At 43.8% G+C, this 13,886-nt stretch overlaps 1 protein-coding gene across 1 annotated transcript in view; it reads right to left on the bottom strand.

The window, feature by feature from the left end:
* Positions 1-33: 33 nt before the first annotated feature.
* The window catches only part of dnah9l (dynein, axonemal, heavy polypeptide 9 like), a 33,128-nt gene continuing 19,275 nt past the window's right edge, over positions 34-13,886 (bottom strand). The window contains exons 48-89 of the mRNA XM_051069760.1: positions 13,675-13,840; positions 13,445-13,547; positions 13,048-13,185; positions 12,756-12,857; positions 12,359-12,520; positions 12,160-12,243; positions 11,626-11,735; positions 11,300-11,462; positions 11,010-11,133; positions 10,388-10,530; positions 10,131-10,292; positions 9,971-10,030; positions 9,696-9,869; positions 9,463-9,609; positions 9,130-9,243; positions 8,847-8,990; positions 8,048-8,230; positions 7,644-7,745; positions 7,224-7,358; positions 6,888-7,061; positions 6,557-6,689; positions 6,308-6,410; positions 6,022-6,144; positions 5,726-5,930; positions 5,453-5,617; positions 5,197-5,337; positions 4,871-5,041; positions 4,667-4,789; positions 4,373-4,566; positions 4,014-4,162; positions 3,615-3,742; positions 3,316-3,453; positions 3,062-3,151; positions 2,790-2,981; positions 2,582-2,701; positions 2,101-2,160; positions 1,678-1,860; positions 1,281-1,463; positions 913-1,028; positions 699-811; positions 460-600; positions 34-384 (exon numbers count right to left, since the gene is read on the bottom strand). Of these exons, the coding sequence (XP_050925717.1) occupies positions 137-384; positions 460-600; positions 699-811; positions 913-1,028; positions 1,281-1,463; positions 1,678-1,860; positions 2,101-2,160; positions 2,582-2,701; positions 2,790-2,981; positions 3,062-3,151; positions 3,316-3,453; positions 3,615-3,742; positions 4,014-4,162; positions 4,373-4,566; positions 4,667-4,789; positions 4,871-5,041; positions 5,197-5,337; positions 5,453-5,617; positions 5,726-5,930; positions 6,022-6,144; positions 6,308-6,410; positions 6,557-6,689; positions 6,888-7,061; positions 7,224-7,358; positions 7,644-7,745; positions 8,048-8,230; positions 8,847-8,990; positions 9,130-9,243; positions 9,463-9,609; positions 9,696-9,869; positions 9,971-10,030; positions 10,131-10,292; positions 10,388-10,530; positions 11,010-11,133; positions 11,300-11,462; positions 11,626-11,735; positions 12,160-12,243; positions 12,359-12,520; positions 12,756-12,857; positions 13,048-13,185; positions 13,445-13,547; positions 13,675-13,840 (5,909 nt within the window). The 3' untranslated portion in view covers positions 34-136. The remainder of the gene's footprint in view (positions 385-459; positions 601-698; positions 812-912; positions 1,029-1,280; positions 1,464-1,677; positions 1,861-2,100; positions 2,161-2,581; positions 2,702-2,789; positions 2,982-3,061; positions 3,152-3,315; positions 3,454-3,614; positions 3,743-4,013; positions 4,163-4,372; positions 4,567-4,666; positions 4,790-4,870; positions 5,042-5,196; positions 5,338-5,452; positions 5,618-5,725; positions 5,931-6,021; positions 6,145-6,307; positions 6,411-6,556; positions 6,690-6,887; positions 7,062-7,223; positions 7,359-7,643; positions 7,746-8,047; positions 8,231-8,846; positions 8,991-9,129; positions 9,244-9,462; positions 9,610-9,695; positions 9,870-9,970; positions 10,031-10,130; positions 10,293-10,387; positions 10,531-11,009; positions 11,134-11,299; positions 11,463-11,625; positions 11,736-12,159; positions 12,244-12,358; positions 12,521-12,755; positions 12,858-13,047; positions 13,186-13,444; positions 13,548-13,674; positions 13,841-13,886) is intronic.

Here is a 13,886-nt window from a genome sequence, read left to right as displayed (position 1 = left end):
CTGTGATTTTGCTCTGCTAAACTCAGCCTCCATCCTCTAGTAAAATGTTTATATTGCACTATTTGTAAAACATTTACAAAATGAATAATATTGATGATGAGTAAGTGCAAAACTGGCCCAGTAAAATAAATCCCTCTCACACGCTGAGAAGCAGAGCCACTCCGGCCAGAACCCACTTGGCAGGTCGCTCTCTGGTTTTGAGGCTGAAAGTCCACACATACGTGGGTCCTCTGATCTTGGTCTTGTAGAGCGGACACTCGTAGATATTCCTGGTTTCCTGGCGGTCATTGGGCACAGCTCGGACCGAGATGACGGGCATGGGAGGGGTTAGTTCCTTCAGACGGGCCTCGGAGATCACCCCAGCCTGAGTGTCCCATCTCGCACCTGTGGAAGGACATTGGTGAGGGAAACAGGAAAGGAGCCCTCCATGCATCCCAGCAACACACAGTGTTTGCCTACCTTCCATGTAAAGTCCGTAGACATATGCACCCTCCCTGGCGGGCTGGTTGAACTCTTCCTTAAACTTCTTGGTCACGTCCACTGTCAAGTTCACTTTGTCCAGGGGCCACTCGTTCTTGCGCGCCAGAGATTGCATCACCGCTGAAAAGAACGAAAGATGAGGGAAGAAGTAGTGTTACACGAGTGTCACTACATGGACCTCTTGTTTTTCTTATCTACATTTACAAATATGTGTTTACCAGTGAGAAAGGACTGTGGGTTGAAAAGACCAGACAGCCAGACGACACTGGGCAGAGACAGGTCCTGAGTCCAGCTGTCCAGCTCTTTACAACGCTGCAAAACGTCATTATACCTGACACACACACATACAGCAACAATCAAATTACATCCTCAACAGTACTAAATATACATGACTCAAAACATATCGACATGCAGACACACACACACACACACCATATAGCCAGGCTGTAGGTGGAGGGGTATGCCAGCTTGGTCCAGGTATCAGGGACGTTGTCAAAGAACAAGGCCGTCTGCAGCTTCTCCATCTCAGAGGAGATGGCCAGTTCACCCTTTGACAGACATATTTACATCACCATCAATACACACATCGCAAGAGCTACACCTACTGCAGCAATTTAACATCAATTTGAGACACTGCTGTATATGTCACCTAATCAGATGGAGGAAATCTACAGGATGTTTTTGTGCAACTGTGTAAGACACTTTAAGAGGGCTTTTTATTCTTAAAGTTCACACACACCTTATGGTTTCAGAGTTTTGTGGAATCCTTGATGGTGAATAATGTGAGATGATAAGCATACCTTGAGCCCTAGGTCAAGCTCTTTGAGCGAGCGTCGTATCTCAGAGATGAGTGTGTTCATGCGCTCACACTCCTGGAAGCAGACCAGGATGTATGGGGACCGCTCAGCTGTCTTGGAGGTGATGTCGGACATATTGTACTCTTCTGGTAGCTTCTCCAGCACCTCATCTAAAATAGTTTTCACCTGAAGGTGGGTGGAGTGAGAAAAAGTCAGAGTGGAATTTGTTGTTTCTCCAATCAGGGAACTTTAAAACTGCTGCTATTGTGTTAATAAGAGCTTGTGTTAAATAATGTTTGTCGGTATCTTGTGTTTGCTCAGCTTTGCTAGGCAGAGCTCAGTCAGTTAATGAAAAATAATGTCTTCAAATTCCAGTCGAAAAAAAAAAAAACTAAGCTACCTTCTCCTCCAGCGTCTGTGATGCTCCCTCCCCCATCACAGCATCAGGAGACTGCAGCTCCAGCAGAGTGTGGAAAAGATTATCTGAGGTCACTGTCAGGAACTCAATTTCTGCATTCGGGTGCAACCCATAATGCACCGGGCTCTCATGGGGCAGCATCTCATCTACGAAATCATGGTAGCCCTGGAAATGTGAGGGGAGAATCTGTTACTGCCATTTATTTTATTTGAAGCATTTAAGAGTGGGAACTGAACGTTTAACCTTTATTTATCCTGGGAGAGCTGACTGAACTCACTAATATCTCAGTGATGACTTGTTGTAGCTGCATTTCTGTTCACACCAGGTAAATGTTCTTCAACATTAAAATGGTCTGACTATGAAACAATTTCAAGAAAATGTTCACTCTGATCTGTTTCAAGTTACCTGATAGTCCAGGTTGGAGGGGACGACAAACCCAGGAGCTAAAGCAAGTTTCCGGTCAAACTGAGAGATGGAACAACAGAGGGAAGAATTTGTCATTTCAAATCTTTAACTCTGTACAAAACATAAAAATGTCTCAAACCAGGCAGCCAAAACTGTTTGGTCCAGCAGTGGTCTAAATCTGGCACGTGCTGGTTGCCAGACGCTCGCCTGCATGTGTGTGTGTCTGGCTCAAAACGCAGCACAAATGCTACTAACTGGAGCTGCTCAAAATTGTCCTAAGTCCACTCTCCAAAAACACAGTTAAAGCTAGTGTGGTCATATTTGCACCGGAGCCAGTTCGCATTTGGTCCTCTTGTGCCAGAACACAGCCCAGTGTGTGTGCTGCCACTGTGAGCCAAGCTCGACTAGCTACCAGCGGAGGAATTCATTACATTCGTGTTTCTCTCTCTTTGTCTTCTCCTCACAAAGTACGTGCACAAACCTGGTTGGGCTGCATGTATTCTTCCAGGTATGTTCTGCAGAGACGTCTGTCCCAGTCATCGGTGATGTGTCCTCCATACATGATCTCCCCAAACAGATACCTCAGGTCCTCCCACGGCACCTTCATCATCATAATCATCATGAAAATTGCTGCTATCATCCCCGAACACACCATCTCATCCACTCCTAACACCAACAATGCATCCTACCTGTGCGTTAGCCTCCAGGTAGTTGTAGAGGACGTTTACAGATATCGTCAGGTCTCCGGTGTTGAAGGGATACTTTCTGTTCCAACCCTGGGGACCAAACTTCCTCCTCTCCGCCACACAGGCATGGAAGTAACACAGAGAAAAGAGGATGGTCTTAAACTCCTGCTCACGGCTGCACTGGTCCAGAATGTCCTAGAGAGGGGCCAATATGTGAATCAATCAGTATATATGATATAGGCACTGTTAAAACAAAGCAAAGAGTAGAGGCTGACCTGGTCAAAGTTATCCAGAGCAGCATGCAAATTGGCATGCATACCCGTAGGAGGTTCGTTGGTGATCTTGATAGCGTTTTCCAGAATGCCCTAGAAGGTTTACATCAGTATTTTAGTGTATAATCAACATAGCAGAAATACAAAGTGGGTGTGGAAAGAGAGACACCAAGGAGCATCCATTCATTAGGTGTATGTGCTTGATGTCAAGATGAATCGAGATGATGTTACTGCATGCGCACTGACTGCATCTCTACCTGCGGGATAATGTGCTCCTGAGGCATTGGTGCCGGCTCGGCGCTCATAAACACTCTGTAGTCGGGATGACTGTCTTCACAGCAGCGCTCCAGGAGCTTCTCAAGTGAACCAAGCCAGCGACCAACAAGGTGGATGTTCTGCAAGGGCACGGAATGGAAACCCACACTCAATAATTCAGTATAGTATATACAACATACACAGAGAGTGGCAGACAAAACTGCACATGTATTTCAAATTTTATTCAAAATTGAAGATTTGGTATTTCTATCCTATGATTAAATGGGTTCTGTATTCAAACCTGCAATATCACCCAGTGGCCCTCCTTGGCAGCCTTCTCCATGGCAACCTCGGCCACAGCTTCTTGGCCCTGGCCCAAGGACACGTTGTGAAGCTTCCCGAGGTCGATAGTGAAACCCAGCTTCCTTCCTGAGAACACACAGGGCTGAATTTTTTATATGTTGACACAGACTGAAAAAACTAACCTTGAGGAAAAGAAAAAAGACCTGCCTGTTGTTGCTCCTGTGGAAAACATCTTTTATCTTTACTAATTATACTGGTCATTTCCAATAAATCTTACATTAGTTTTCCATCCGTTCTTATGAATGTCATTACTTATTAATATTCTGAAGAGCTACTGTCACTGTTTGTGTAGGTTCATGCAGTCTGTGCATGTTTGCAGCTACTTTGTGAACGGTACCCAGTGATTCCACATCTTTAAGTGGGTCCACTCCCGGAGAGAGGATGAAGAACACGGGTGAGGCTGGACCACTTTCTCTGAAGGACTTTGCAAACTCAGTCTTTCGGCCCTCTGTGTACTTAACGCCAAGCTTCTCCTCCACAAAGTTCCTAGAGTATGGCAACAAAAAGAGTACACACCTACACTGTTAGATGCAGCTTTACACAAATAACAAATTCAGATTTTGAAAGCCCTTTATCCATTGTGGGTGGGGAAAAAAAGACATTAGCCAGCATTATGCGAATATATTATGAGGAAAAGAGGAAGATTTAATACATAAAAAAACACAAGTAACATCACAAAGTAAAAATCCCCTGCACCTAAGAGCATAGGTCATACGATCTGGTCTCAGAGCTCTCATCATGATGAGTTTCTGCAGGGAGCTTTTCCCTTTCCACTCCTGAGGAAACTTCTCCTTCTCTGGACACTCTGACTCCACCATCTTCTTCCAGCGTTTAGGAGAGCCTTCGATGTCCCGGTCCAGACCGCGAAACTCATCAGTGAAACTCATCACCTGAGCAAACACAAAGGGACAGCAGGTAGTGATTTATGATGTGATTTATTTCTGTGCGCCACCAAAAATAACTTGTTTGTGAGTGTGTGTGTGTTTGCACCTTGATGGCGCTCCACGCTGAGTTGGACAGAAAGTCGAGGGGGCTGACGTAGTTATGGTCAATGTTAAAACGTAGCAGGAAGTTTAGCTCTCGCACGTCTATCTCCTTACTCATCAGGAGCAGCTGAAAGAAGGAGAAACACAGGTCAGGGACGAAAAACACACACTCTCTCTGATACCGACACAGACACGCACATATACACACCTGGAAGGCTAGCTGTGCGGTGAAGGTGAGCTTGTCTCTCTCAAATAGTCCCCTGCTGATGTAGTTGAAGGTGGAGTAGGTGACACAGTCGATGAGGGTGTTTACTCGACTCTTCACGTCCTCGCAGGCCTCTGCCATCTCCACCGCTTTGTGAAAAACCACGTTAAAGGCCTGAGAACAAGTTACATGTTTTTGTTTTTCATCATTAGTTAAGTGGAGTTTATCGCATGTCATAATGTATTTAGCGACATTATATACAGTGCAAAATTATAGTGACCGTCTGCTTCTGGACTGTGAGTTAGTTCACAACTTTCCCTTCCGGTTACCTTGAGGCTGAACTGGTACATGGGGTTGATCTTGTTGAGATCATTCATGATGAAGTAGAGAAGAGACGCTCGGACAGCAACAGCACGATAGTGTTCTCTGGCTTCGTTTATCTTCACCTCATTAACTTTAGCTTCTAGAACCTGGACACAGAAGAATGAATGAGCAGAGACGGAGCAAATAAAGGTGGATATACAATCCATACTGTAAAAAATACGAATACATATCATACTGTGAGCTCCAACCTCCTCCTGTTACCTTCATCTCAATCTCAGCAGCAGTGTGCTTGGTCGTCTCCAGCTTCTCTACCAGCACGTTGTCGCCCAGGAAGTTACTCTCTGCAGCAGACAACCTGGTCAGCAGCTCATCCTCCAGAAGCTTCAGCTCAATCTTAAACATGTTCTGCTGTTTGGTCAGTTCGCTCTGCAGGGAGGATTATGCAAAACACAAGTTCGAGAGGATTACGCTGTAAGACACGTGAACCAACTGGGCCACATAATGAAGGGAAAAGAAGAACCTAATTTACTACACCTTGAGGTGCTCGAGGTCAGGTCTCTCCTGATTCACCACCTGGGCCAGGAGCTGGTCCTCCAGTCCGTCCCTGGTCACGGTAAAATTAATGAGGGTGGTTTGGGCTTGAATCTCTGGTTTGTAGTGAGGATTGGCCAATTTAGTGTGCAGGATCAGTCTGAAGCCTGGGTGGAAGAAACACTCCTTGTCTCCAACCTTTATACAACTGTGAGGAAATGAGAGAGAAAAAGGAATGAAATAAAATGCGGAGAGGAAGAATACACGGTTGCTTTGTACAACTGTGCTTTGTGTACTACCTGCCCTTCTTGATTGTGTGTCGCCCCAGCAGAGGGTCAATAACAGGATCAATCGTCTCCTCAAGGTTCTCGATGAGGACAGTGTCGCCTGCCACTACAGCTTGTTCTATTACATCTACATAACTGAAACATTTAAAATGAATGAAAATGAATAAATAACATTTACACAAACATATGAACAGAATATGTTTTTAGTATAATGTAGTAGCACAGAGTAGCATTTCATTTATTGTGAGGGTCAATGACCACCTGAGAATGGTAAAAGTGGAATGAGAAAAACACTCACCCTCTCTGCCCGAGACTGATGACCTTGAGGCTGCTGCCATAGCGACTCTTGATCCACTTGATGCCCTGCAGCTGAGGGTCAATGAGGAGAGGCCAGCGCTCACCTGAAGCAATACACACACAATCCACAAGTGGAGATTTGCCAGTATATTAAAGCAGACCTAGCTCTGCACTGTTTGTATTGCCTGTGAGAATGAGGTCTGTGATCAACATGGAGATGTAATATAGTATGTTTAATGCCACAACTCACAGTTAGTGAGGATGGTCGCATTCTGAGTGGACATTTTGTCTCCTGGTAAGCCTTCGTTGTTCCACTGGGCGACTGTGGCGTCATCAGTCAGCATTGACACTGGATCTAAGCCCTCTGTCATGGGGATGGGCATCTGATGGAGAGATGATATGGAGACAAAATAAGACCCCATGATTATAAACACTGGAACTGAGAGGAAAATGGAAGGACAGAAAAGTGGTCGGAAAAGGAAATAGCGACAGAATGTCAGATTATCATAGCAAATCTCAAGATAGGTCTTTGAATTTAGAAATAAAATATAAGTTAAAATAAATGTTTTGTAGATTGTGACCTTCTGGCTGCGCAGAAACGGCATCCAGAGGTTATCCAGCAGCTCTCTCCTGTACTTCTTGGAGAAAGAGCCGGAGTAGGAGATGAAAGCTGCAGTGAGGAGGACATCCCCACTGAGTGTTTCCTCCTGTTCATGGTACTGAGCCACTGAGTGGGCCCAACGCACATTTTCACTCTGAAACAAACACACACACACACAGACAGGGAGCACCTCTTTATTGCCAAAATATTCCCATTGCTGTAAGTAAAGCATAAAAAACAGAAATATAGTACAACACACGGGCAGAAATCAACTTTCACAAATCACAAATCTCCTACTGGTTGCTGCTGCGCCCACCTCAAGCCCTTTGACCAGTCGATTGGCCAGTTCTATCGTCTTGTTGGTGCGGTTCACCTCTTCCTGAAAGCGCAGTTTCTCAGACGTGGCTTTCTCAAATGCTGTTGTCAGAGTTTCCAGGCTAGTGTCCAGCTCCTGAGAAAGAGAGGAACAGAGAAACGGCCAAAAATAGGATGACTTGTAGCTGCTGATACACAAAAATAGTAGCTTCAAACCACATATTAACCTTTATCTAGAATAGGCATAAGAAGGGATTTAATTACTGATAGTTTGAAGAGCTATTAAAACACTCCCAGGAGAAATCAGAGTAATAAACTGCTGCAGGCAGGAGAAGTGTACGGTGGTAGTGTATAGATTATCAATTGGCCTATAAAAGTCGCTGTAACAAGTAGAGTAGAGCAATGATCTATGCAGACTTACTGCGAGTTTTTTTCTGATGGCCTCTAATTTCTCAGCAGCCTCGGCCAGATCAGCATTGGCCTGAGCCAAGCACATCCTCTTCATCTCTACCTCACAGAACACCTGGTGACCCAACAAACACACATACATATACACACTTGCTTCCAAGAGGAAGATACAGTACAACCTGCTGTCATGAATCAAATAAAGATGAGAATTTAGCTCATCTTCATACACCTAATATTTAGAATCTTAGAAAAGACTTGTACTTACAAAAATCTATCCAGGGCAGCACGACAGTTTAGGGAAACAGAGCAGAAGCCATCAAACAACCAGAACACAGTGCTGCACGGTGAAAAACATCACACTGTGGCTTAGCTCGGGCGACACTAAAGCCTTGCGACAGCTGGCGTGAATGCGAGTACCTCGTGGAAGCGTACGATGTTGATCACCCAGGCGCAGAGCCCTGCAGCAGCCGAGGATTTCTGACGCACAAACTCCGGGTTGAACTCTGGGTCGCTGAGGTACTCGTCTCTGACACACTTCACAGTGGCCTCGGGGATGTGCTCTTTGTCAAAGTTCACCAGAGCCTGCAGGAAGTCGTCCACCTGGCCGTGCATTTGTATGCAGAGGTGAATTTGTGGATTAATACAATGATGTCTTATCACAGTCTCTACATATAACGCTTTTGGATTCAAAATCACAAGTGGGAATTGAGAATAAAATAAAAATGCACAGCTACACACTATATTGGCAACTGTCTAAAGCAACGCAGTGTTTTCTGAAATCTCTTTAAACAGGAAAGTGCCTCAGAGAGATTAAAAATCCTCTTTAACAGGAGTGTCTGGGCCAAGAAAGCAGCAGCACACAGAAGATAAAATATAGAGGTTATAAAACATATAACACAGACATATAGTAAAATAGATAAATTCTGACACGAGTAATCAAGGACCAGCAAAGCAGATTTTCAATTGATAAAATACCACCAGTCAATACATCATTACATTATACACATGAAAACACAATAAACATAAATATTAAATTCTCAGTTGTGTTGGCTGCTCAGACAAGAGATGAGGAATAAAACAGCCATAAGTTATTTTAAATGTGAAACAATGTTATTTCAGCAGTCTGGAAAATTTACTTGTGATGGACTTTTTGGCTTCTGTGGCGGCAAAGCCATTAATCTGAGAAACGCTACAAGATGTCACTGTAAAATATCACCTTGCTCATAACCATCTTGGACGCCTTCCAGCTGCGATCTTTGGGGATTCGGCCTTGGGGAGCCAGAAGCACCAGAACAGCTGCTGAGACGTTGGTGACAATAGCTGGAGGGTTGGGGAACGTCCTCAGCTCTGTCAGGTTCAACTGGATGACATGCACACACAACCTTATAAAGTCTTTTTGTTGTGTTTGTTTGCACCCCTTGCCATGGGCACATATAAAATTGACTGAATTAAATAAAATACATCAAATAAAATAAATCAGTGGTAGTGAAAGGTTTTACCCTGTTTAGAGTATTGAGGGCTGCATTAGCTGCCTGCAGGGCAGGTTCAGCCTTGGCCAAGTCCTCCTCAGTCTCCTGCTGCTGTTTGGTCACTTTAGCTTGAATTGCTGCCACCTGAACAATCAAAAAGAGTCATCTGCGTTCTTTGAATGGATTGTAACAAATTTAGCTGATTTTTCTATCATGTTATTACTCCTCCTCCCTCACTCCTTGAGGCTCTCTCAGAGGAAATGGTATGAAATTAGCCTCAATGTGCTGTAATTCTGGTAATACAAGGTTTCTGGTCCACTCCTTTGCTGCTTGAGAGGCCTCTAGAATCACTCACAGTCTTACCCTTTGCTCCTCAGCATCGGCCACAGCCCTTTCTTGGTTCAGCTTGTCTGTCTGTTGTCCTATCTTTGCGATGAGAGCTTCGATATCAGTGTTTCTCTGCCACAGCTCCACCTCCTGCACTGCAAGCTTAGCTTTCAAATCCTCCACCTGGGGTGGGGGGGTAAGAATGAGAAAGTTTGAGACTTTGTTAAGTAGGCTTACTAAGTTTGGCAGCACACTGCATGTTATGTGACCTGTGAGGCAGTAGACTGCAGTTTCTGAAGGCCGTTCTCTAATCTTTCCATCTTCTGAGTCAGCTCTGTGCGTTTCTTCCCCAGCAGGTTGTCGTACAGCTTCATAAACTCCAGGAAACTCTTTGGGGTGGTGTAGTTGAAGTGCTTCTCATTCTGCTGGTACTTGACACTCACCTGGATGTTGTTGCAGTTAAAAAAAACAAGAGACCAAGAGATAATGAGTGGGTGAAGATGTCAAGTGCGGTCATCACCCATGGTCCTTTGCTATAACTCACCTCATTGACACTAGTGTGGGCGTAAGAGATGAACTCACTGATAGATGCCCTCACATTTGGCTGCATTGGATAAACACACACACAGATTTATGGATTTATCATGCTGGCATCTTTTGGAAAGTGAAAAGTGAATATGAATACTGGGTGAATGTCTTGTTACCTCCAGTCCAGGTATCTTCTCTATGAAAGTACAGCTGACAGACTGCAAGGCGAGCTGAGGCCAGGGGTGGAACCAGTCTATCGCTGTGCAATTCACCAGGGCTGGAAATTTCCGTGCACGTGTCCGCAACGTGAATCCGACCGGAGAGAAACACAAGACGACCTGGAGAAGAGAGGAGTTACTGTGCAATCGATGATATGGTGAAAATGTGGTATCATATTCTACTTTGATACTACATCTTAAATGATGTTTCAGACCTTGAGTTGTCTTCGTATCCTCTCGATAAAGAAGCTCCAGCAGTTGTCTCTGGTGTCTATGAGTCCCAGTCCTCTCAGCTCCATCCGGATGGATGTCACAATGGTATCCACTTCCTCATCACTAAACAGGTCTGGAATATCCCCTAAATAACACCAACATTGCAGTTTGTATTTCTATCTATTTATATAATGCCACAGCTTCTCTTATGTTGGTTGTTGATGCCATTTAACACCATATGGGCTAGCTGTATACTAGCTGCCAATGCTTAAAAAAGTCAGAAATTGTAAACTGTATTAAAATCAGATTCATATACAATCCCATTAATGAAATATAATCTAATTCAGTGATGGGGTTTGGCTAGGTCTGTTGTTTCACCAGCCACCCAACAAATCCAAATTAAAAGTGGCTGATGAAATCTGTAGTCTGCAGACTGTTGCTTAATTTATGCTCTGAGAGGCTTTGACACAATTAAATTATAAATTCACACACAAAAGGTTTCTGACTTTCCTCAGAAAAAAGTATTCTCATTCTTTAGATTTAAAATAGAAGATTTTACAGAAATGCAAAAATCCTTTGCTTATCAAAGGAGAAGACACTCATCTGACGTCAGTGAAGCCGAACCTGAGGCCAGCATATCGTTGATGAGCACCAGGAAGCGTTCATCTGGAATCTGGGCATCTGTGTGAAGGAACACTGTCCCAATGTTCTTCACCCCAACCTTTATATACAATGCTGCGATATCACTCTGGATATGAGGAGTTGCGGAAAAAGAGACAAAGAAAACAGAAATATTTCACCAAATAAATCAAGAAAATGTAGGAAAGAGAAGAAAGGAACAAAGCTACAGTTATATCAAGGAGCGAAATGACATTTCATGTTTATCGTGCATGTGTATGTGGATGCATATTTACCTTGAGGTCATTGATGCCGTAGCCTTTACGCAGCGTGATCTGGAAAACTTCGAGCATGCTGAGGAAGGCAGCCAGTCGACACAGACTCTGCTTCCCGCTTCCACCAACCCCCACCAGCAGGGCGTTACCATAGGGGGCCTCCAGGATACGACTGATACGACATCTGAACATCAGAATTAATAGTGTGTGTGTGTGTGTGTGTTGGGGAGCGTGTCTGTGGTTTACATATGTGCTCATCTGTGTAAATCTGACCTTGAGCATGTTAGCAGACTGTATGTGTTTAACTACAGCTCGTGTACATGTGTGTGTGTGTGTGTTGGTCTTACACGTGCTGGATAGCTTCTTCAAAAAGTACCAGGTCCATGACAGCATGCAGCTCATTATAATGCTCCAGTGCATCAGCCAGTGTCTTCTGGAGTTTCTCCCAGTCTGAAGCCTGCCAACACAAGCAAATAAACAAATGAACTTGACTCTCTTTAGTAAGCGCGGCACTGCCCGTGTCACTATATGGATTCTTCCAGATATGTAATGAAATTAAATTCTTATCAAGACTTGAGTCGATTAACTTTCAATTCAAACCGCATAAAGAAACGAAAGGTAATTAGTTTGCTAATGACAGTGCATTCATCCTCATTTATTTCCTGACAGATTAGACATGACAGCTGAATTTGTGCCATAAGGTCTTTGAATATGAGAGCTACAGATAATCCACATACTAAATTGATTTAAGTCAAAAACAATTAAACTCACCCATTTTTATTACCACAGTTAATAAAGAATAAATGGATGCTTGAAATGAGCAACACACAGACCAGACCGAAATAGCTCGGGCTAGCTTGTGTGTGAATGAGTGTGTCTACCTGGTGATAGCGAGGCTCCCCGACTCCATGGGCAAAGTGACAGTACACCAAAGGCTGGTGAATAAACATGGACTCGTCTATTCCCTGGGGGAAAAAAATTGTCAGAATGAAAGATAGGAATAAAAAACAAGAAAATGCTGAACATGCTACAGCATCTGTACATTTGCTGCCTAATAGTTGTATGTCCCTCATTTCTTACCTCAAAATATCTCTTGCCAGTGTCCAGCAGGATTTTGTTGAAGAGTTCCACATCTTTTTCTTCCATCAGCTTGTCAGAGTAGACCCTGGAGCTCTCGTGGAGCCACAGGTGAACCAGGTCCATGGGGTAACGGATACACTCTGGTAGGGCAAACAGGATGCCCTGCACTCACATAGAGTAAATATTATGTGATGAGACACTTGATATTGAAGTTAATTTCCTTACATTATTGTTCCCACAAAACAGGAAGATGTAGTTTGATAGCTGAGGCGTCACTTTTTGTTCTGCTATAAACTTAAGATTTGCTGTGAGTCTTAAAAGAAGGAAAGACAGCAATCATTTGTACTGGTGTAGTTTTGTGTTTTATATGTATTTTGAATGACTAAGCATGTGTTACCTGGAAGATGTTAGAGAGGTCTCGCAGGTTGAAGATGTAGTGGAAGCGTATGGCTGTCGGGAGGAAGTTTTGACTGATTTTCTGATGCAGACAAATAGCTGCCTGGATGAGCAAAACCAAAAGATGTATTAATGCAGAAATGGTTGGATAGATATTGGCATAGACAAACATACGGGCAATGTCATGGATCTATTGACTGATGAATTGATAGTGCAATGTTTGCTTGCATGGACTCAAAGACCATAACCAGGTTTTAATGCAGACAAATGGTGCAATGATACTGTAGACGCACCTGTATGAGAGTTCCGACTGAGCGAGAGACGCCGTAGCTGAATCCTCCCTGAAGGAAGTGAGCGGAGAGAATGCTGGAGAAGATGGTGGCTAATGCATCAGCACTGGGGAAATGTACCGCAAACACTGAGAAATGTCTCTGGAAAGGAAACAGGGAGAGTTAAGAATTATTAGCCATCAGCAGCATGTGGCTAGCTGAGACTTAGACTCTCAAATCGGACTCTCTGATTTCATGGATTTATTTGTTATTTATTCTGAAAGACAACGACATTTTGTTTTCGTTTCTATGTATTTTTTTCATTTTGTTTATCATTCCTGTGCATAAACATGAAGGCTGATGATAGTATTTTGTTAATATAGTATGTACTGTATGTACCTGTGTGCATTCAAGCCTGTACCTGTAGTCTGGGGTTGATAGAGAAGCTTCCAGCTGTTGGGTTCATACAGGTAATATACTGGCAGTTGTGTATTTCCTTCAGTACCAGTCGCTGTCTGTCATACCTAAAAAAGTTTCACTTTATTTAGATTCCAACCATCAAATTCTGTTCAACCTGTATTGACTGCTCAGTACATGTTTTACACACAGTATGGGGCTGTATAATTGCATCAATGTGCGTCTCAGTCTTACCAGTGGTTGTAGTCAAGGTGCTGGCGTATGAGTGTGTGCGGCTGGACGGTCCCATAAACGTCCACCTCAGGCATGTTGAGGTCATCTATGAAGTAGATGAGCCTCTTAGCGGTAGGAGGAGCAAATTTACGGCCAGCTTTCTTCTCCAGGGGCTTCTCTAAGACGCCTGAGGTCCATTTAATGAATAAGACAGTTCATGAAAGTTACTCACT

The sequence above is a fragment of the Lates calcarifer genome, linkage group LG4 (genome assembly GCF_001640805.2).
Source record: "Lates calcarifer isolate ASB-BC8 linkage group LG4, TLL_Latcal_v3, whole genome shotgun sequence".
In the NCBI taxonomy this organism is placed as follows: domain Eukaryota; kingdom Metazoa; phylum Chordata; class Actinopteri; family Centropomidae; genus Lates; species Lates calcarifer.
Note: the sequence above shows the minus strand (reverse complement) of the source record. Positions and strands in the feature narration are given on the sequence as shown.